General features: G+C 45.4%; 3 protein-coding genes and 1 long non-coding RNA gene across 5 annotated transcripts; 3 read left to right on the plus strand and 1 right to left on the minus strand.

Annotated features, from left to right (window-relative positions):
• The first annotated feature begins 233 nt into the window (after positions 1 to 233).
• LOC128880672 (uncharacterized) lies at positions 234 to 2,744 on the plus strand. Its single transcript, XR_008457883.1, has 3 exons — positions 234 to 729; positions 2,447 to 2,534; positions 2,604 to 2,744. It is a non-coding gene; the product is annotated as an uncharacterized LOC128880672 (long non-coding RNA).
• Positions 860 to 12,675, minus strand: LOC128880669 (uncharacterized). Its single transcript, XM_054130993.1, has 12 exons — positions 10,150 to 12,675; positions 6,677 to 6,802; positions 5,778 to 6,021; positions 5,247 to 5,433; positions 4,614 to 4,789; positions 4,457 to 4,526; positions 3,741 to 3,919; positions 3,183 to 3,426; positions 2,661 to 3,058; positions 2,111 to 2,286; positions 1,852 to 2,042; positions 860 to 1,768 (listed from the first exon to the last, which is right to left on the minus strand). Exons 1-12 carry the CDS (start codon positions 10,159 to 10,161, stop codon positions 1,513 to 1,515), a joined length of 2,259 nt encoding a protein of 752 aa, XP_053986968.1. The 5' UTR covers positions 10,162 to 12,675; the 3' UTR covers positions 860 to 1,512.
• Positions 12,676 to 13,857: 1,182 nt separating this feature from the next.
• LOC128880671 (homogentisate 1,2-dioxygenase) lies at positions 13,858 to 17,569 on the plus strand. 2 transcript variants are annotated; one of them, XM_054130996.1, is made up of 8 exons: positions 13,858 to 13,977; positions 14,209 to 14,344; positions 15,120 to 15,256; positions 15,350 to 15,536; positions 15,615 to 15,794; positions 15,861 to 16,084; positions 16,253 to 16,379; positions 16,906 to 17,569. In XM_054130996.1, exons 1-8 carry the CDS (start codon positions 13,960 to 13,962, stop codon positions 17,223 to 17,225), a joined length of 1,329 nt encoding a protein of 442 aa, XP_053986971.1. In that variant the 5' UTR covers positions 13,858 to 13,959; the 3' UTR covers positions 17,226 to 17,569. The 2 variants fall into 2 exon arrangements, with proteins under 2 accessions (XP_053986971.1, XP_053986972.1); XM_054130997.1 differs by lacking the exon at positions 15,120 to 15,256.
• A 575-nt stretch (positions 17,570 to 18,144) lies between these two features.
• Positions 18,145 to 20,951, plus strand: LOC128880941 (uncharacterized). Its single transcript, XM_054131533.1, has 9 exons — positions 18,145 to 18,464; positions 18,668 to 18,728; positions 18,807 to 18,971; positions 19,043 to 19,273; positions 19,349 to 19,642; positions 19,726 to 19,827; positions 19,910 to 20,061; positions 20,138 to 20,534; positions 20,606 to 20,951. Exons 1-9 carry the CDS (start codon positions 18,297 to 18,299, stop codon positions 20,815 to 20,817), a joined length of 1,782 nt encoding a protein of 593 aa, XP_053987508.1. The 5' UTR covers positions 18,145 to 18,296; the 3' UTR covers positions 20,818 to 20,951.
• The last annotated feature ends 15 nt before the right edge of the window (positions 20,952 to 20,966 follow it).

Raw genomic sequence — 20,966 nt, forward strand, 5'->3', positions numbered from 1 at the left:
GGTGTTCCTATTCCTGTTCCTCGCAGTCGTGGACGCGGTGGCAGCGTCTTCCTCTCTTCCACGGTCACCCACACAAACCTCGAACCTCGTGAAATGTCTACGTAGCGATCGTCACGAAAGCGTCACGAAGCCAAAGATGAGCAATATTCTTATTGAGACGAAAGTCTCCGATATCGAGGCGATAGATCACTTCTTATTCGATACACTTCTTATTAAATGAAGATAGATGTTTAGTCGTAGTCACCGCGACTAGAGTTACCTAGGTCGTTAACGCTACGCGAATTTAAATCTTGCCCATCTCTGGTGAAGACTCTAGAGACGACTGAACGCTTCGAGGCTGGCTACCCGCTTCGTCGATGAGAGGGAAACCGTAATTTTGGACCTGAATATGGGAAACGGCCGGGGGACGATGATTCTCTATCCTTCGAGGACCGTTATGCCCCTTGCACGCTAGCCACCGCGTCGGTGTGGCTCTGGTAACAATGAGTAGCCAGCGATGCTTTCATAGGATGAGGGTTTCCGCGTACCGTCTGGGAAGTCCGATCATCGGAGCCGATTCCTACCCTCGAGACCCGATTGGCTTCGCTTGGGAGGACCCAGCAGTGGTTGGAAACAAGGGGAGCAATCATCGATCGAATGGCTAGTCCAGGGACGCGCGTCCGTGACAGAGATGGACTAAATTCTTATCTGGATAAATCCAACGAGAAAAACTTGATGTCTTCCTATTAGGTAAGAATGTTTAATTTTTAATTTCAACTGATGCGTCGAATTCCCGTACGTTGGATTTATTCTTTATTTTTAGCCTACCTCTGGTCCACGAATTTTCCAGCAGGAGAATACAATCAACGAGGAACATGTGTCAGAGATTTACGATACAAATTTTACTCGGCTCTATGTACATGATGCGTTTCATTTTCGTTGACGAACATCTTTAACGAAAGATGCGTACAATGTAGCTTTTGGAGGAGGGTGTGCCACGCGACGCATCGTAACGTTCTTTTGAATGTATATAGTTGGTGGGACCTCGTAAAAACTGCAGGGTGCCGAGACGGTAATAGGACTCCTGACTGCAGGGTTGGCTGAAAGGCAGACGGATATTGCCAGCAGAAAATAGTACGTGCGGCCCTGTGACCCACAGGCCTCTATCGCCCAAGGAAAAAATCTATTTAGTTTCTTCCTATTCACATGAGAAAATTACGATCTCTTTTCATTCGATTCATCTCATAAACATCGGTTTATCCTATCACATCGTCGGCTGCTCCCACAATTCTTCAAAGTCATCACACATAATTTCTTTAGACAGAGTAACAAGGCTCCTCCACGTCGTTCGGCGGCTGTACTTCTTCCAGTGGCTCTATCTTTATAATGTTGGTACCCTCGCAGTTTTACGAGGTCGCCATCGTTCGTTTTCCCAAGTTATACAAAGTAACAAGAAGATCAAACCGCCCGAAGCGTCGCAAGCGTCCCCCGCGATTCAAGGTTTGTCCCTCGAAGGGAGTCCAAGACGTTTAATCAGTCCAGGATGTTGAGCTTGCTGTTGGTTTTCCTGAGCTGTGCTCGCCACGGGATGATGGGAGCGTTGTCTTCCTCGTCGAGTTCGTTCGCGTGATTCGACTGATTGCCGAGGCTCATCATGTCGTTCTTCTTGTCCTCGACTTCCACTTTCTCCTCGAGCTGATTCGCTCGCTGAGAACTCGGCGAAACGTCTCGTTTCTGCGATCCTGGGGCTTCCACCTTGACCACCGGCGCGCCGAGTACTTGGTTCAGTCTACGAGAAGCGTTAGAAGCGTTAGTATAACAGCCATGCGTTTATAGTAGTAGAACGTTTGCATTTATATCCTCGACAGCCACCTTTTTTCCTCGTGGTCCTTTTTCGCGAGGAGCTGCCTCTTCCACGCGGGAATCGCCTTTTGTCGTCTCTCCTCGTTCTCCCTGGCAATTTGCTCCTCCAACTCCTTCTTCGCTCGCTCGGCAGCTTTTCGAGCCAGCATTTGTCGCTTCCATATCGGGATCACGTTCCCGGAACTGTCTTTCTCTGGAATCTATCGACGAGGATCGCGTTAAAATGTGACAGAACGAAGAGAGAACGGTGCGTCTGCTTGTCAGTTACCTGATCCACGAAATTCGAGGCGCTGAAAGCCTTGGTGATCTCCGATATGAGGTTCTGCTCCTGCGTCTTCTCCACTTGCGCCATTTCCACCTTGAACTTCTTTATTCCGGGTATGTCCTTGGTTCTCTTCAGCTCCGCAATCAAGTCCGTTTTCTGGACGAAGAACGGCTCTGAAACTACATGGCGGGGAGTCTAGATTATATGCCCTATGTATATGCCCTATCTAGGTTTCTCTTTATTTTACCAAGTTGGTGTGTTAAACTCGAATAGAAAAATAGCGAAAGTTACGTTTTCAATGCTATCGGATTGAGTGATATTCCTTTTTATTTTTTACAGAAAATTTCACCAAAATTGGAGCTGGATAGGACTCCTCTCTTCCAAGAGGACCTATCTGTGAATACAGAGTCCTCGAAGTGCAAAACAAGTAGGTAACATAAAAAAAAGCAATTAGCATATACAACGGAAATTCAGCAGATGTATATATAAATTGCAGATTATGGAGTCCTGTAACAGGTCCTCTGTAACATGTAACCGGGGCTGCAGGACTCACCATTCGTCATAGACACGCTGCGAGGTGGAGGTGCAGAGAAGGTTTTAGTCGCGTTCATTTTAACGGTGGTTCGTCGCAGCTGAATACTCGTCAGGTCTTGAATGCTAATGGTCGCCAACGGTTGCGGAGTCCTGGACATCGAGTGTTCGGGGTCGGTGGTCCCACCGACGCCGGCGCCGCCGTTGGCACCGGCACCGACGTCCTCCCCGATCCGTCGAGTCCTTTGCAACGGAGACAGTGGCGGCGGTGGAGGTCCAAAGGTTGTCTCTTTTCCTTCCTCCCCTTCTCCTGTCTGACGTTCCTCTTCCTTTTCCTCCTCCTCGTCCTCCTCCTCTTCGCCAACGTTGCTCTCCCGTCGATAGCCGCCCCTGCTCTGTATGTCCAAGTTGTCCACCGATCTAGAAATGTTATTTATTCATCAATTAACAGAGTATTCACTGTCGCGCGCATTCACTGCGGTTCACGCGTTAATTAACGCTCGAACGTTAAACCGAATCGAAGCTACGAAGCGTTCGCACCGACCTTGCCTTCGAGAGACTGTTCTTCGTCGATCCCTTGCAGATGCTCTTCAAGTACTCGGACGGCTTGAGCAGGGTGTTGGAGTCCGCATTGGCGAACTTTGGCGGTATGAACGGCAGCACCATGTGCCTGTTGACCAGGTGAGACGTTTGACTCGCCTTAATTTCCTCGGTGTCCGCCGGTGAACTGGCAGGTGGTACTTCCGGCTGTTGATGCTCGCCGCAGGATACGTCGGACTTGTTGGTCGCTGTTCCGAAACAGAGAGGCGGTAGGGAGAACGAATCGTTGTACGTCGGGCAAGTGAAATCTAGGTAAGTGTATTATATGCCCGATGAGCGCTATGGTCTAGTAAGCTATGCCCGTCTTCGCGATCCACCGGTGGCTTAATTGACGAAGAGCGCCGAGTTACATTAATTCGGCCGATCGTCCGAGCCGATTAAATACGAGGCCTGACTACTGATTCTCTGTCGAACTATGCCATCCCGAGCCGAAAAGGCTCTTCTCAGACTTTTCGAACGAATCGACCAGGTTTTCTTCTCAGTTTCTAGTCGCGAGGCTCACCTGAAGATGAAGCAGGTCCGTTCTCGCTCCTTCCATCCCTATTCGCGTCTCCGGGACCGTCCTTCTTCTCGTCCCGCGCGATCGCCTCCGCGTTCTGCTTGGCGTTCACCAGGAGCACCACGACCTCCTCCCTGTCCGGAGGTGGGGGCGGTGGCGGTGGCGGTGGTGGCTTCGCGAAACTGAAGAACACGCGCGAAGGAAGGGAAAAAGAGTACCGTAAGCTTAATTTTTGATAATATCCGCATTAGTAGGTCCGTTACGAGCAGAATGTTCACCAAGCCATCGAACCCTCGACTGACCATATGTTAGGAACTCGAATCGTTCGACTGCCCCCACTCCAAACGGATCGCGCCACTGGATCGACCATGATTTATTCGATCATCATCTCTTGGACAAGATAAATGTCTGACTGGCTAGTCCACGCTTTGAAATCAACGAGAAGCTTAAGAATGGCGTCTATAACTAGGTAAACGCGACAGTTATAGTGTGGTAAATATTTGAATGCGAAATGTGGAAAGTATCGCATTTGCGTACGCAACTTTTACCTGTCAGGCAAATTAATTCCCTTCTTTTTTTCAGCTGAGAAGATCCTCGAGTCCCTCTATAAAGTCAAGCTACGGAGACCGAACGGGGTTGAATGGAATCGAGATCGATCGACGATTCGACAGCTTCTTATCGATTTTCCGTCGCATTTGATTATCATTCGTCCTACTTACCTGGCTCCGGTGCTAGCCGGTTTAATCTCCTTGTCGCTTTCTACTTGCGAGCTGGTCGAGTCTTTTTTCTCTGAAAGTCAATCGCGTAGTCCCGTTAGTCATTTTATCCGTATCAACCGGTCGCCATGCGACGAACGGAAGCATAACGTCCACGTACCATGCGAAAATTCGGCCCCGATTTTCGCGTTCTTGCCGATCCTCTCGTTGCTGCTGTTCCGCGAGAGCGAGGGGGTTGACGCGCTGGACGAGAAACAGGGAACCTCGCTGCTCAGATTGGACGTCTCGCTCGCGCTGCTGGATCTGCTGTATCGTCGATCGGTTTTCTGGGAACGACTGAAATCGGTCCGACTTTGATCGTTCGTCGCGTCTTTGAGACCGTGTTAGGAGCTGCGTTCCATTTGCCTCGACCAACGATACGTTTGTAATTTGTAACGCGACGATTTCGTTCGATCCTGCAGAACGAGATGCGCGAAAATCGGGAAAGCGCGTTTCGAAACGAAGGGGTATTTCGAAATCCATTCGATCGCGGTGGACGTAACCGGTCGAAACTCTGGTCGCTAAACGCTCGAACGGAACGGGAAATGTTCGCTCGACACGAAAGGAATTTTCAAGTTTGCCAAAGGCGAAGCAGAGTTGCCGCGCCGGTGCGTGCAATTCGCGATAACGGCGCGTGTTTCTAATTTCCAGCGTAGCGGTAGTCGCGGCGAGGCAAAGCGTTTGTCAGCGTGGAACAAGTATAGCGACTGTATCGAGGCTCTTTCTATCGCTATATTTGTTCCATCGAGTATACCTGCCGTCGGACGCGTTGTCCGGGAGCCTTTTCTGGGCAGCAGTGCCAGGTTCCGTGTCCTGTCGCAAGCAGATTTGCTCGTACGCGTGCTCGAACGGCTCGCGAGCCGCCTCGGGTTTGCTCGCGTAACCGTTCCCAGCGGTAGGTCGGTCAAGTACGCCATTGTTGATGTGCACGTCCACTTTCACTGCAATCGGATGACAGCAGGCTGACCGTTTGAAATGTTTTCGTGACTTCTCGATTTACTCCCACTAGTCTCTTCGTGTGCATTTAGTACGTGTGTTCGTGTATTAAACCTTCGTTCTTCGAATTCTCGTGTGATATAGAGATACTTTTATTTATATTGCGTTTCTTTGTCTATATTTCCGCGAAAATGTAAGTTTACGTAAACGTTGGTGCCGTTTTAAACAATATTTCAGCCAATATCTGAGCGAATCGCGGTTGTGGCAGGTCGCGCGTATAGGTTGAGTCGCGAGAGGACGTTAACGTCAGAGAACGGAGAAGGGGTGATATGTGGGACGTGCCACTTACCAGTCAACGTATCGTCTTTCCTCTCGAAGTGTCGATGCTTGCCAGTGTCCGAGAAGAGCCGCGTTATCCTCGTGTAGACGAGATCATGCGGGCTGTGAAGGTAGAAGGACTCCGTGTCCTTTGGCTTCGCCGACTCGCCGATGTACGCGCTCATGGGATTTATGTAGATTCCATCGCGGGGCCTCGAACCTGGCGGATGCAGGAAAAACGGCTCTTGAAACATGCCGCAGCCGCGCAACGAGCACTGAAACACCAACAGTCCCAGCAACCATTATCGGACGCCACCGCCGCTGTCTCGCATACCTCTCGCACGCTCTTCCGGAAGAGTGATCGCGCGCTGGCTCGAATCAAACGTCGGCTACCGTTGCTCCTGGTTGGCTTTCGATCGATCCCGATCTTCGGGATGAGACTAGCGATCGATCGATATCGAAACGGTGCTGCGCGATCTCTCTTCCCATCGAGCACCTTCAACTCTTTAGGGGTTACATGGCTTTCTGCATTATGCTTCATCTTTACGAGCCCAAAGTTGTTTCTCCCTTTAATCATCGATTCCCTTGACACTCGATAGGATGGCGATACCAAAGTAGATATCAATTAATCTTTTTCTAATTGGATATGTATTTCACATTAATGCGAGGCATAAATCCGCGCAAAGCACGTAGGTAATTCATTACGTTCAGTAATTTACGGGTTCTACGCGATTATTCAACTTTGCATTTAAAAAAGGGAATATTTCAAACTATCCCGTTCGTAATTAATAGTAACAGGGGTGACATTAGATTAATATACCTGGTGACGCCACTGTGTTTTGACAATGAAATTGGCCTCACTGAATGAATCAGCTTATTAGTATCATTCCACATGCAGAAATTATGTTTAATTTGATTCGTTTTACTAACCTTGTCGATGGAACTTGCCGTACAACTGCAGGTCGTGGCGTCACTCATGTTCTCCGAATATTCCGAACCAGAACGATCCCTGGCCATCCTCCCGGTGACATCGGTGCGATACGCTTCGCTCGTTTCCTGCGGAACATCGCGTTTGCTCTTTAACTTCTCCGTGGAACCTGGACGCTTATATTTTTTAGATGGAAAATTACGAGAAGATGCTCGCGACCTTGTAGAAAACGATAGGTGTTCGATAACGAGGCAACGACCGCGGTTACGTCGCAGGTTAGGCAAAATGTCAGAAACTTTTGGCACGGTTGAAGAGCGAATGGAGCGAACGACCGATACCGACCGTACATTTAGCGCACCGACAACTTTCTACGCGGAAGAAGGAATCAATCTTTATGCCCCCATCGGCGAGATAAATGCGCCGATAAAATGGTAAACGTAATCGCGATTGCACGGTTATGGACGCCCGTGTATGACTGTAACGTATTTAGGGACTGGTATGAAGATTACGACACTCGGAGTTGCTCTGTCGTAAAGTTAATATCTTTCTCCGCAGGCCAGAGAAGCGTTAGTCGTTTGACTTCACTTTGAAGTCGATCTTGGAAGAAAGTTTCCAACGTAAGAAAGACTCGAACGCGAGTAGAACAATTATAAAGAGTTCACTCAAGCATTTTGTTGTCATTTCGTTACACGACACGTGGAAATTGGTGTTATGCTTGTGTACTTTGCCTTCGTGCGAGACAATTTGAAACAACTTTCCAACACGCGAGCCTATGTTACATTTACCACGGTAACGATTATTTTCTTTTTTTAAATGGATTTCGTTTTTGTTTTGCAGGCGTCTTGGACGGCCTAATAGGTGATTATAGTAATCAAGTGGACCCAGCGGCGTATGAAAAGCGGAGGAATTATCGAACGAGATTCGCCAGAATTGTAAGAGCCCTGTGCTACTAAAAAGAGGCTGTACGTATTCAGAAAATTTAGAATTTTCGATGAAACCCGTGTCATTATCGAACCGAGATATTTTGTCGCACACTTATGCTTTCGAAATCCGTGTTTTCACGGGGATAGTAACTCGTGTCGTTAGTTGGTCGATTTCACCGCGAAAATTACGCTAGCGTGGTTTTCTCGAAGAAGAGCGATTTGCCAATGCGAGTTCGCGCGGTTCCTAACACGTCGAGTATTTATTATAATAGTAAATTTCATCGGTTCCCATATGGTTCGAGGAATTATAATCTAATTTACGCGACGAGTTTGAATATTCATCTAACGCGCGTAGCTCGTTGCCAAGGTTACTTGCTACTCACGATTACATTGCGGATTTCACGCATTCCTGGCATACGCGGATACGAAAAACGCATGCGAAACGTGTGAAAAAAACGTACGCGCTCACGCGAAATCCATCACAGATAATATTGTATAATTTTCTGAATCCCAGCTCGCGTACGTTTTCCCTATTAGCATATTTACCATAAATGCATAAAATCGCCAGCGTGCTCTCGCGATACGGGAGAAAGTAAATCCGATGGAGAATACCTTCGTCTAATCTGAGCATCTTAATTGTGCAAAAAAATAAAATCGAGATTAGACAAATACCGGCGGTTAGTTTACGCTCTGTTCAATCGAATAAACGTCGCGAATACATCGCTACGCGTCAAGTCCGATGCGTTATCCATTGTTCATACAAATTCGGACTATCGCGGTTACCTCGCGCTCTTCCCAATCGAATGGAATTACTCTTTCGATTCGAGAACAATGTCCGAGCCTCTCTGACTCTCGCTGGCAACGTTATAATAGCGTTAAATAAGGCTGCGCGTGAAAACTCCCCGTCTCCACGTGCGCCGCCGTTCTTCTTCGACTGGCACTCGTCTACGCGGAGAAAATGCGTTTCGATTACGAAGCGAAACGCGCGAGTTTACATCTCGTAGAGAAAACCACGTTTCTTGCAACGATACGGATAATTTCCAGAAGCGTTGCGCCCACCGCACCCATTCTAATCGCCGTTTCATCCATATTTTATTTACCCATGCCGATCCACGATTCATTCGAGGTTCGAGCCATGCTCTGCGAGTCAACCTTTCGCTAATATTTCCCTTCTCCCGAGCTAACTTGAAGCGTGAAAATTTGCTCAAGTGACACGCCTCGACTCGCACATTTTGCTTTCTCTATTGCTCTGTTTTTTCTCTATCCTGTCGAAATATATATAAAAAGGAGCGGTCTGGCCATCGAGATCTACGTCGAAGAAAACGTCTACTCGTTTCATTCGTCCACCTTTCCGGGTAGTATTCCGTTGAGCGCGCTATACCGCGAATAACGACACGCTGGCTGAATAACCGGGTGAAGGACGACAGACGAATTCGCGTGACGCGCGAATAGAAGAAACGGACGTGGAGCTCGATGCACCAGGTGGACTTTTTCTTCATCGATCGCGAGGAACGCCTCCGCGGATCGATCTCTCAGGGTCTCGACCCATATGGAAGGTACAGCGGCGAGATATCGCGGGATTCTCACGATCGAGTGGAAATGGAATGGAAACGCTTCACCGAATTCCAGAGTCGAGTAGGCCGGTTTGTTGTAGGTCAGAGATTAAAGACAGGCAAAATTTTAGTTGATAACAACGACGTTGAAACGTGCTCGTTGATAAACTATTGCAACGCAGAAGCAGGGTAAAGAATGGAGGCGATCCATGCTCTCTGTGTCGCTTTCCAATTAAAAAGAAATTCAGTATCTAGCGATGCAAAAAGGAAGGTAACGTATAGGAGCAAAAACTAAGTATACGTTCGGTAGAAAGGCGAGGTATAGCTACACGTTGTCATTAACCTAACCTTGACTACTAAACGACGAACAAAAACACAGTTTTATTCGATTGAACAGTCGTACACACAAGTTTCTATTCGTTGAGCGTGAAATGCGCGTTCATTTCACAATTCCAATTATTTATTTCACGTTTTTACCACGTGGGATTCTAAAAGTAATTATTAGACAGAGTAGAGACCAGCTGCAGTTGCTATTTCTGACCTCTGTTTTTTTTTTTCGTTCTTTGATATTATTATCTGGATTAGAATTTTGTCCATCTGCGATTTGCAGTTTTACAGTATAGAAGTTGATCGATAGAAGCGCTACCACGGTTCCGTCGTTGCACTGTTCGTTCTAGATTATCCTTTGCTCGCCTTTCACTAAAATCTCTGAGACGGATGAACGCGCACTCTGACACGCGCGAGACGTATACGTTAACCTTTCTACCTACAAAATTTCACTACATTCAATTTCCTACACCGAGAAAGACCCGAACTAAAAGTTTTCGGACAAATTATTCCTCATCTTTCTCTTCGGAGAGCGTCGCTTGAAATTTAATTAAAGATCTGTGCATAGATAAAAATGTCGCTGGTTTCCGACGGTATATCGAGGTGTACCGTTACCGATTCCCGGAGGATGACGATCGCTGGATCGGATCGAGCGCGTTCTGGTTCACTTACGTGCACACCCATGCAAAACCGGGACGCTGGTCGTTTGTACCGCGGAAAGAGATCTCGACGCGGTCCCGATCATTCGGACGGGACACGACTCGTCTACTTCCAGGAATCGTCGAAATACGCGTCGAGTCGAATATTCCGACTTTCCATGAGCCTGGGGAATCTTCTCCTCGTGTTTGACGATCTCTCCTCCGGTAGGTGTTGGCACGCACTCTGTGTTCCGGCGATTACGACGAAAGAGAAGGAAACCGGCCGACTGGCGATCGTTCTAACGGACCGGGTTACCAAGGCAGGCTTTTATACGCGTACAAACGAGTATTTCGGTGTCCGAATTGGAATTTATCGTGGCCGAAAGCGAGAACGCGGGAGACCGGTCGGACAACGAACTCGATCCGTGCTCGGTAAGCGGCAGACCGAGTCTCTCTCGACTCTGGGCCCACCTGTTCTAAGCGAGAGCCTGGCCAACTGGTCGCGGGTTGCACGTCGAGGTAGGGGTACGAGAGCCTCGTCAGCTACCTAGTTACCACCGATCCTTGAATCGTGCCGTTCCGTGCCACGTCTTGCCGCACCGTTCACCGTGTACCCGCTCCTCTTCTTTATTATTATTCGGCATGATCATCATTATCAACGGGATAACAGCTATTAGCCAGATGAACGGCTTGGAAGTATGATTTCGCAAGTGGGAGATCCGTAAACGTTTCGACTCGGTTCAGGCCTCTTCGGAGCTTATATCTTTTATTATCGTCAACTGGGAAACTCCTAGGACAGAATTCGATTTTTCACGATTTTTGATAGAGGAACATCCGACTGTTCCTGAACGCATTCATAATTTTTTAGATTCTATACTTCAAAGACACCGAGGCCAGTTTGTTTAAGCGAAACAGATGTTTTTTCTACCGAGGCGTTGTAATCGAAGTCAAGGTCGAGGTGCACGACAACACGACCTTCAAACGACCGTGTGCACGGTAAATAGTCGAGGTTATTTGAAGGTTGAGGTTGCGATACATCATACCATTGAAATTGACATTGATTTCGACATCGCAGCGATAAGAATGTGTAATCGCGTTTAAAACAACGAAGGCGACCTTGATAGCTTTGTGAGACAGAAGATTAAAAAAACGTCCATTCATCTATGAAACGATTCTTCAATTCGATCGAGGGAAAACGAAATGTTTCAGACGGAAATTCTGATTGACTTACCCTATATATGTATGCTTATGTAGCTTACGCTTACTATTTAGATATAGATTGTAAATTTAGCGTACGTACACCAGACGAGGTTCGTTGCATACGTTAGACTCGATTCCACGAGCATCCGTGTCGAGCTTTTAAACTGGAAACGAGCAAACCGGATCGAAAGTCTCTGATCGCGAGCGTGGACCTAGGACTGGAACCACTCGAATAATTTAACAGTTCCCTTAAAGTGTTAATTTTATTTTTATATTCGAAAAGCTTTCGTACGAATAAGTGAATTGTAGAATAGATTGCTTCCTGGATTGCGTCCAATTTGGAGCAACCGATCCAATTAGCTCCGAGATAGCAACGCTTCGAGCTGGTTCTGTTCCCTCGAGCAAAAGGATTCGTTTGACGACGGCGCGGTGTCCGTTGCATTTAAAAAATTGTCTCCATCCGCTCGAGATTATCGGCCGGGCGCGGAAAAGTGCGCGGCGCCGCGGATTTCCGTTACTTCTCTCCCGAAGTAGGGTGCAGAAGGAAGGTTACTCTGTCGTCGGAGAAAGATTCTTCTCCTCGCGCAACCTCGCGTAACTGTAAACGTCTCCCACCTCGGGTTTCCCTTCTCCTTGGTTTCTGGCTGCTGTCTGCTCCGCTCCTGCGCCAAATCAAAACCCAAACGAGTCTCTTAACACTGCCAATTACGCGTAATTAACTCCATTCGCTCGCTACCGTTGCCCGTTCCGTTCATCTCCTCGCAACGAACATTCGTTAACGAATCGTTTGTCTTTTCTGCGTCTTGTAAAAATGACAGATAATCGACAATTAGGTTCGAATCGTTTGGTACTCTCGAATAGTAATCCTAGCTTGTAATCCTTATTTATTATTAACCTTTCTCTTATTTGGCGACTTGATACACTCTAACGATGTACAGTGGAACTTGGATAATTGCGCGAGAGATTCGATCGCGGTGGCAACAGGTGGAAGGAATGTTCCTGAACAAGATTTCACGCAGCAGGTATTTTGCGAAGGAAAAGAATACATTTGGTCGTATTGGATCAGACGTCATAGTCAGCCTTCGTGAGGCAATGTTACCCAACGTCCACATTCTACTTGTAGTACCACATTCTCCTTAATCCAGGACTGGTCTCTCTTTCTCCTTTCATCGGTACTGCTCTCTCGGGGTTAAACATTTTAATGTTATGTTATGTTATGTTGTTTATTTTTGTTCCGAATAAAGAAAAGCTACACCGGATGTTGTTATTATAATGCTCAGCTCGGCGTGTTCTTGCGATCGCGAGAATGCCGTTTCAACTTTGGCCTCGATTCCATACGATTAACGGAATCCCTCGAAGAATGTTGGCAAGGCTGTACTTGACGTTGAATTTAATAAATAACCAAGTTTCGAATCAACGAATAACGATATTAATTAATAACGATATGGTTACCACCGTTCTTACCTAATACCGAATCAACGATAAATCAAACGTATGTTTCTTTTATTAATTCTGTTTATAAACTATAATTAACAGAATTTACCAGTCGACGGCGAAATTTTTTTTACCTATATGCCCGTTCGAAGCATACCCATTAATTTTGGGGACCAGTTTTCGCGAGCGAAAGGCGCTAGTGGTTTTTCTATGTCGAAACAGATATTATTGTCGCTCTTACTTCTCGATTCTCGCGGCTCTCGAATCGTAGGATTAAGTCTGTGTGAAGACCATATTCGATTAATCACGGCTACGAAAGATTAATTTTATAACTGTCTTTGTTTAGGTTTAAGGGGCCGGGGCAAAACATCAAACATGTTTACGACAACGAGGGAATTACGATCGTTGCGTGACGAACCGTCTTCTAATTGGATCAATGAGTCACTATCGAGTTGTGTAAATTTATATTCCTCTAGAAAGAACTCGAAATCCTCGGGAATTTTCCTCTTCCGTCTCGTGGCAGAATGACGGTCTGCGAACTGAAATCCATCGCTCGCGTACGAACAAATTGAACGAACAAGATAAGTGAGTATCTTAACAATAACCATTCGTTCATTCCCGCGAGTAAGAGAAAACGTTTTTAATCTCGCGGTGGGTACTCTCGTTACAAAAATATTCTCAAAGTGCAAAAGGTTCAACGCTAACGAAGAGAAAGACCTCTCGACCTACCGATTTACTACAATTTCATACTCTAAACTTTGACATAACATGTAACTGATAACGAATCGTTCATCTGTTGCTTCTCGGTCGAAACTTTTATCCGGATAAGAGTTCCTACCATCTCTGTTAACGAGTTAGAGAAGAACGGAAGAACCGAACTTTGCGACGACGGTAATAACATTCAGCGTCGAAGGACATCGTCCAGGGGCTCGCCTAGTCGATTAAGCAACAAGACGATAAATTATCGGGCAGCGCTTGTAATTTCTGGCTATCCAGCGAGATGGGTGTTGATCACTTTAACGAGTCGTGCCTTCTTATACGCGGCGTCGCGATTGGTCGCTGGCGGACGACGTAAACATGTTTTTCTTTTGCATAATGTTAATTCTGCTATGATATTGGGTGGCAGCTAAGGTCGACCGGTGTCGTTCACGTATAAAAGGGCCTAGCTGTGGCACAAATCGCGGATTTTGCGACAAGAGAACATCTAACGATGAAAGACGATTTGCAGGTAAGAGGATATACATTGTATATACATTGTGTATATATTTGAATCTACGTTCGAACAGTACTAGTTACATGGCAACCTTTGGAATATAATTAAATTCTGTAAATAACATAAAAATTAAAAATTTCTAGTGAAGTGGAAGAACAATTGTCACTTGTCATTTGCGTCAAACTTTAACTATCTCTAGTCGACGGTAATGTAGTTAGTGGTTAATCTATGTTTATGTTGTTTTAGTATCTGTCAGGGTTCAACTGCGAGTTTTCCAGCGAGGACGCGCGATGTCCTGGCGCTCTGCCCGTTGGACAGAACAATACTCAAAAGTGTCCTTACGGGTTGTATGCCGAGCAACTGTCTGGCACAGCGTTTACAGGTAAGCTACAGCGAGTCCTTCGCAATGGATACCATCGAGAGAAACCTCCAGGAAAAAACAAGTATCGTCTGAATTTTTCACGGATCCAAAAATGACCCGACTAGTCGACACATTCAAAAAGCGAAAGTTGCACAGTAGTTGACACTTTTTGTTTCATTAGCGGATACCTAGCATTGGGGAAAGTGCCAAGAAAGTAGGCTGCATAGCACGTTTTATAGAACGACCTCTTTAATTCCAAGAATGGAAGATTAAATGATAACAGAGGTAACTAAGAGTCTTGATTCAGGGCATCAATACACGGACCCGTCAGAAAAATGTTCTGTCGCTTTTTTCTCTCTCTACCACTTTGTGCTAGTTCTATCGAGAGTTGACAGTCGATGATAAGATCTGCCTCGACTAGTTGTTGACTACTGGTGCAATTACTTTGCGCATGGATTTGATTAACTTTCATATGTTCCTTCTATCTACGACGCAATAAATATCGTACAATTTGATTTACTACGAAAGTTCCAAAAACGAATTAACCGTGTAAGTGAAGGACTAGCCGCGGTATAGTCGGTGGAAGCGACGTGGTAGCGAACACTAGGCATAGTGACCCAGTTACATCGATTCTTGCTCGTTTTCTTAGTGTTCCGTCCACGTGTGAGCACCCTTCTTCGCGCTCGGTAAAACTTACGTGTTCCACCAACTATATCGAGAAAAGAACTACTTACATAGTTCACCGCTCGTAGCTAGTCTAATGCGAACCAATGGTGTGCCGTCTGGCGTTCAACAGCCCCTCGATCCCAGAACAAACGTTCCTGGCTCTATCGGATTCGACCATCCGTCGTCCACAAGATCTATCAACCGATTGTTGACGAAGCTCCTCGTTTGGTCTACGATTGGGATGCCACTCATCCAATACCAAATCAAGTACGTCGAGTAAACTTTTCCTCGACGATGGCCGATGATCGATGCCTTCTTCGTATTTTCGAGACCTTTCTTGATTCCAAGTATTCTTCTTAGCTGAGATGGAAACCGTTCGACGTGCCGAGCAGACAGGCAGCGGAAGTGGACTTTATCGACGGCTTGCACACGATTTGCGGTGCTGGTGACTGTCGCACGCGACAAGGCGTAGCGATCCACGTATACCTCTGCAATGCTTCCATGAGGGACAAAGCCTTCTACAACGCTGACGGAGATTACCTCATCGGTACGTACCGAAACCAGCGACAAAGAGCCTTCCCTATGTTAAATTAAACAACGACAAAGAAAGGAATATTTATCGCAGTTCCTCAGCTGGGCCCGCTGCTGATAACCACGGAATTCGGCAAGATTCGTTGCGAACCGAACGAAATATGCGTGATCCAGCAAGGTATGCGGTTCAACGTAACGGTCTTTGGACCGTCTCGCGGATACATTCTGGAGGTGTTCGATGACCATTTTCACCTTCCCGAGTTGGGGCCCATAGGTAAGTACATCGTCATAATCGAATACAGAAGAGTAACATTTATAATAACACACTTGTCGCGATTAGGAGCAAACGGTTTGGCCAACTCGCGCGACTTTCAAACACCGGTTGCGCTCTACGAGGACCGCGATACCGATTACAAGATCGTGTGCAAGTATCAGTGTAAACTGTTTGTCGCCCAGCAAGATCACAGCCCGTTCGACGTGGTGGCCTGGCATGGAAACTACGTGCCCTTTAAATACGACCTTGCCAGATTTATGGTCATCAACTCGGTTTCCTTTGACCACTGCGTGAGTACATTTATGGCATTGACTCGATTAAATCCAGGCCTTGTCACCCTCCGAGCGTCTGACATTGCTTCAGCTAACACCGAGGAGTTCTTCCTCTGCATGTGACCCGTGTTGAATTTAACGCGCAATATTCAACGTTGTACAGCCTTCGTTTCGTTTGTCCGTCAGGATCCCTCCATCTTCACGGTCCTGACCTGCCCCTCGAGGAAGCCAGGGACAGCGGCTGCCGATTTCGTGATATTCCCACCCCGTTGGTCCGTGCAGGAGCACACTTTCCGGCCTCCTTATTACCACCGTGAGTAGAAAGTGGACGCACGACGCCTCTACTCGAGCGCAAACGCGAAGAGGGAACTTTAACGAACGGCCGACGGTGAAATTTCGAGAGTGTCCGTCCGCGTAAAGCGGTGTCGGTGCCGTGATCTATAATTGAAACCGAGATCGGGCCCGCCACCTCCCACCTCCTCCCGTTTTCTTTTCGCTTTTTCACTTTCCAGCTGAAACGCGGATAACGACTCGCCACCGTGGTTCCGTCCTTTTGCCTTTCTACGACGATTCGTTGTCAATTGCACGGTTCGCCGACGAGAGCTTCCCAGCTCGACGCTCTTCGTCATGCTTGACCGGTTCTAGAAGTCGTTTAATCGCGAGATACCTCGGTGAAAACTCGGAATTTTCTCTGATCATATCCATCGATTTCCTTTTTACTCCGACGACGATAATGCCGTTTCTTTCGCCCCGAGAAACGTATCGTTTCTCCGTCGTTCCGTCGCGGGCCTCTTTTTCTCGAATATTCTCGAACCTAACCGATACGCCTCGACCTTTAGGGAACTGTATGAGCGAGTTCATGGGCCTCATAAAGGGCCGTTACGAGGCTAAAGAGGATAGTTTCCATCCAGGCGGGGCGTCGTTGCATTCCATTATGACCCCTCATGGACCGGATACGCGTTGTTTCGAAACCGCTTCTAATACCGAGCTCAAACCCGAGCGGATCGCCGATGGAACTCAGGCGTTCATGTTCGAGACCTCGTACAGCATGGCGGTCACCGAATGGGCCCTGAAAACGTGCAACAAACTCGACAACGATTACAACAAGTGCTGGGAAGGCCTGAAGAAACACTTCTCCGAAAGCAAGACGATTCTGTGATTATTCCTCGAATAATCGTACAAGCGTTATCAACTTTATCGTACTTAAGATCCCTCGCCTGGTTTTATACGTTTTGTTTTCTTTTGCAACGAACGATAAAAATATGATCTTTATCGTTGGTCTATCTCTTATAACTTTCGTTATTTTTAAGCACGCATGATGCTTGTCGACGACAAACAAAGACCTACATACTGTAATAAGAATAATTTAAATCTTAATTGATTGCAATAAACAACACTTTTACGTCGCCAATGATAACGATCAGGTAAAACAAAAATTGTATAATTAATTGTATTGTATTCTACGAAAGTCTTTTAATAAAATAAAGGTATGCAGAAGATTGACCACTGTTTTACTCACTTAATCCTAAAGAGTCACATACTTACATAAACGAATACAGAGCTAGTGTAATTAAAATGTATTATTTAAAATATCAAATTGCGGATTCATGGACCCAAAATTGCTATCGCCATCTCGCGGTCGATAGAAGGAACTAATCTTGGAATTTTTCATTTTTATTAATTTTAAAAGCTTGGATCAGAACCCTTAAAAGTTACTACTGGTGGCGCCATCGGTGGCGAATCGCCCAAGTTCGTAGTGAAAATAGTTCTCACTGTTGTCCCTAGATGGCGCCACCAGTTCCTTTTAATATCTTATTATTTATTTTTCATAATTGCATAGCTAATACGATTCCTAGCTTTATAACACAACGATACAACTATTTTAGTATGTCAAAGTCATCATTTTAATGAATAATTATTTAATGCAGCAATAATTATCGACCGTTTAGTTCGTGTGGCATCATCTAGTAGCGATAATTGGAACTATTTTCACTACAAGCTTGGGCGTTTTCCCGCCGATGGCGCCAGTAGTACTGAATCTTGCTCACTGAGCGGCTCAGTGAGCGATGCACTTTCTGGATGCACCCAACTGCACCCAAATAGCGACTACCAGTTATCAGCGTCCAATGTGGTCTATTGCTTGTCATAATCGCGTCGAGGAAATTCGTATCGAAAGATGTAGACTGTGATATTGTGTTGTTAAGAAATCGAAGTATTAAAACGTCATTTGATGCAACGTAAATATGTTCGCGTCAATAAACTCTCCGTTCAGTCACTGCCATTGACTTGTAACTATAACCTTACGATGTGGAATATCGTCAACTTGGCGATACTTCTTTGTTACTTCAGCAGAAGCGTTGCAGCCTCGTTTTGTTATCCAGACTACTGTCAAAACACGGTAATTCTTATCTTATCTTATCTTTGCTTTCGTTCGAGTCCTTTGCAATCGTATGTTAGATCTTCGAGATCGATGAGCTTTCTTTGTATCTTAATCGTAAATGGGTACTAAAACAATAGACCACACCTCAAGTTTGATTCACGTGAACTTTGAACGGAATCGTTCTTGTTATTTTCCTGTAAGGAGTATGTCTCTTGTTACAGACGAGATTAGCTCCCATACACGGTTTCCAGTGTGTACTCACAAACGTTCAAAGGGGTGGAGGTATAGAATTATTATTAAATATGAATGTTAGATCTAAAGCATAAAGATAGTAGCAGATGATAAGACTATGTTTTGTAGATTGTTCTAACCTCACCTTCGAAAGTAAGACCCATGAAGCGCCTAAAGATGATACAACCAAATTTAGTCTACGTACTTATGTGTTCAAAAAACCTCTTCGAGGATCTATTCAAGAAGTCAAAGTTACTGCATTTAATTTAAGCATTACCGATGCAAATTTTCACCGTAAGCATTTGACACATGTGAACTTTCATAGGGTACCTCGATAGTACATGTAATTGACTATGTTAAAATAGGGTTAACCACAATTTACCGAAGTTTGCTGGATGAAAATGAGTTGGCTTGTAGACGTATAGACCTTTATGGGAATCAAACTGATCCTGCTCCAAAAGAGTTATACGTTTCCTGTCCGTTCTCAAATGATTCTTACGAATCCCTTCCTTACAGACTAGATTATTTAGTGACTGGGAAAACATACAACTATAGCAAACAATATATTTTCAATGTACCTGTGCATAAATTTATCGGTGAGCATACGAAACATGGAATGGAAACTTTCCATAGACAGTTTGATATTATTAATATTATTCCTCCCTTTGCAGAAGAAGGCATAAGCATAAAAGAATACACACCATTTGTATATATTGATGTATCTCATGCGCCTCTTCACTTGTTACACATTCAATCAATGCCAGAATCATATAATGTTACAAAATACAGAATTCGATTGGTAAACAACAATACGAGTTCGATTATTTTCTCAACGACAAGTGAACGAAATATCTCGTATGACTTCACTGGACACACTGGTGTGTTTTATTTTAAAGTCTCTGCTATACATCCACTTTGCGGCGAAAATGAGTGCGCGAACAGTACAACGCCATTCATCATTATACGTGAGCAAAGAAAAATTATTCATACGTATAAGTTTATGCCAAATTTTTTCAGTTAAATGCAATCATGAGCTTTTAATTTATAGAGAAACCGTCTCACCGTCTTCTCATTATGATCATCAGCACTGTATGGATACCGCCGGCGATCCTTTGCGTGCTTTACCTCATTTACAAATTTTATAGAAGGGGTAACGTTGTAATACAATAAGTTTCATAATAATACCTTTTCTTCTATTACATTTATGTTCTTCCACGTGGGTATCGTTGTAGGGCTGAAAGGGAGAAGAAAACCTAATTGTTTGTTAGTTTATTCACCGACGCGCCTAACACATATCAACGCGATGATCGAGCTGGCCAAATATTTGAGAAATTCTAACGTTGCTGTGATAGATATGGTCGATGTCACGGATACCACGAGAAAAGTTAGTATAAGAAACGATCATTTGTTCCGATCGTTTTTTGCGCAAACCTTAGTCTCACATCTTTGCATCGACGCAGGATACCGAAGATTGCTGCAGCAGTGCATTCCGAAGCGCAGACGTTGTTCTTGTAGCAACTTCTCCGCCGCCTAAACAGCCTGCCGTGTCGTTCATTTATCGAGACAACGATAATTATTTTTTAAGATTAGTCAAAGAAAATCAGTTCCAAAAAGGAAAGAGGTACTACATCGTGCAATTACCATACTGCACGCAGAACGACGTGCCCGAGGAAACGAGGCACTTGAAGAGATTCTGTTTGCCCAAAGAGCTACCCAAACTAGTGAAAGTTATTCACAAAATAAAAAATTCGAGAAGGGTTACCGTGTGCGATAAGGAATTTTTAGATAGCGTAAAGTTAGCGAAATTGGAGATACTCGGGGAAGACGCGAGTATGACGAAAGAAACACGAGAAACCGGTATCTATCGATCGTAAACTGTGCTCGGATTAAAAGATTCGATAATTTAATATTATACCTTGATGTTGCAGAAAATCTTCTAATGTCGGAAAGCGAGCAAATTTCAGACACACAGAATTCCGTGGCGACGGTATCCGAAGGTGGCGTCATACCTCAATCCTTCGCGACCAATATCGACGAGTTGAATTTGCTCGGGGAGACCGGAGAGGGTGGAGAATCGTTAATTTATAAATCACCGTCGAGCAATGACTGCACGTTCCGCGTCGACGAATTAAACTTGTGATTTTATACTTTTCAGTACTTTTTTTGTTAACGTCCAAGAACAAATTTATCTTGCGTAAGACTGTTTTTAAAGATGTAGAATATCTTATACCTGTATTGACTCAATAAACGAGACAACTTTTCGTCGCTGTACAACTTGTCACGCCCATT

The sequence above is a fragment of the Hylaeus volcanicus genome, chromosome 8 (genome assembly GCF_026283585.1).
Source record: "Hylaeus volcanicus isolate JK05 chromosome 8, UHH_iyHylVolc1.0_haploid, whole genome shotgun sequence".
In the NCBI taxonomy this organism is placed as follows: Eukaryota; Metazoa; Arthropoda; class Insecta; order Hymenoptera; family Colletidae; genus Hylaeus; species Hylaeus volcanicus.

Coding starts and splice junctions, on each gene's coding strand:
- LOC128880941 (XM_054131533.1), top strand. CDS start 18,297: ATGCAACGTAAATATGTTCGCGTCAATAAACTCTCCGTTCAGTCACTG. Junction 18,465..18,667: donor CAGACTACTGTCAAAACACG/GTAATTCTTATC, acceptor CTCTTGTTACAG/ACGAGATTAGCTCCCATACA. Junction 20,535..20,605: donor GAAAGAAACACGAGAAACCG/GTATCTATCGAT, acceptor TTGATGTTGCAG/AAAATCTTCTAATGTCGGAA.
- LOC128880671 (XM_054130996.1), top strand. Junction 15,257..15,349: donor CTCATCCAATACCAAATCAA/GTACGTCGAGTA, acceptor TATTCTTCTTAG/CTGAGATGGAAACCGTTCGA. Junction 15,795..15,860: donor TCCCGAGTTGGGGCCCATAG/GTAAGTACATCG, acceptor TGTCGCGATTAG/GAGCAAACGGTTTGGCCAAC.
- LOC128880669 (XM_054130993.1), bottom strand. Junction 3,427..3,740: donor CGGACCTGCTTCATCTTCAG/GTGAGCCTCGCG, acceptor GTTTCGGAACAG/CGACCAACAAGTCCGACGTA. Junction 2,043..2,110: donor CCTCGAATTTCGTGGATCAG/GTAACTGACAAG, acceptor CCTCGTCGATAG/ATTCCAGAGAAAGACAGTTC.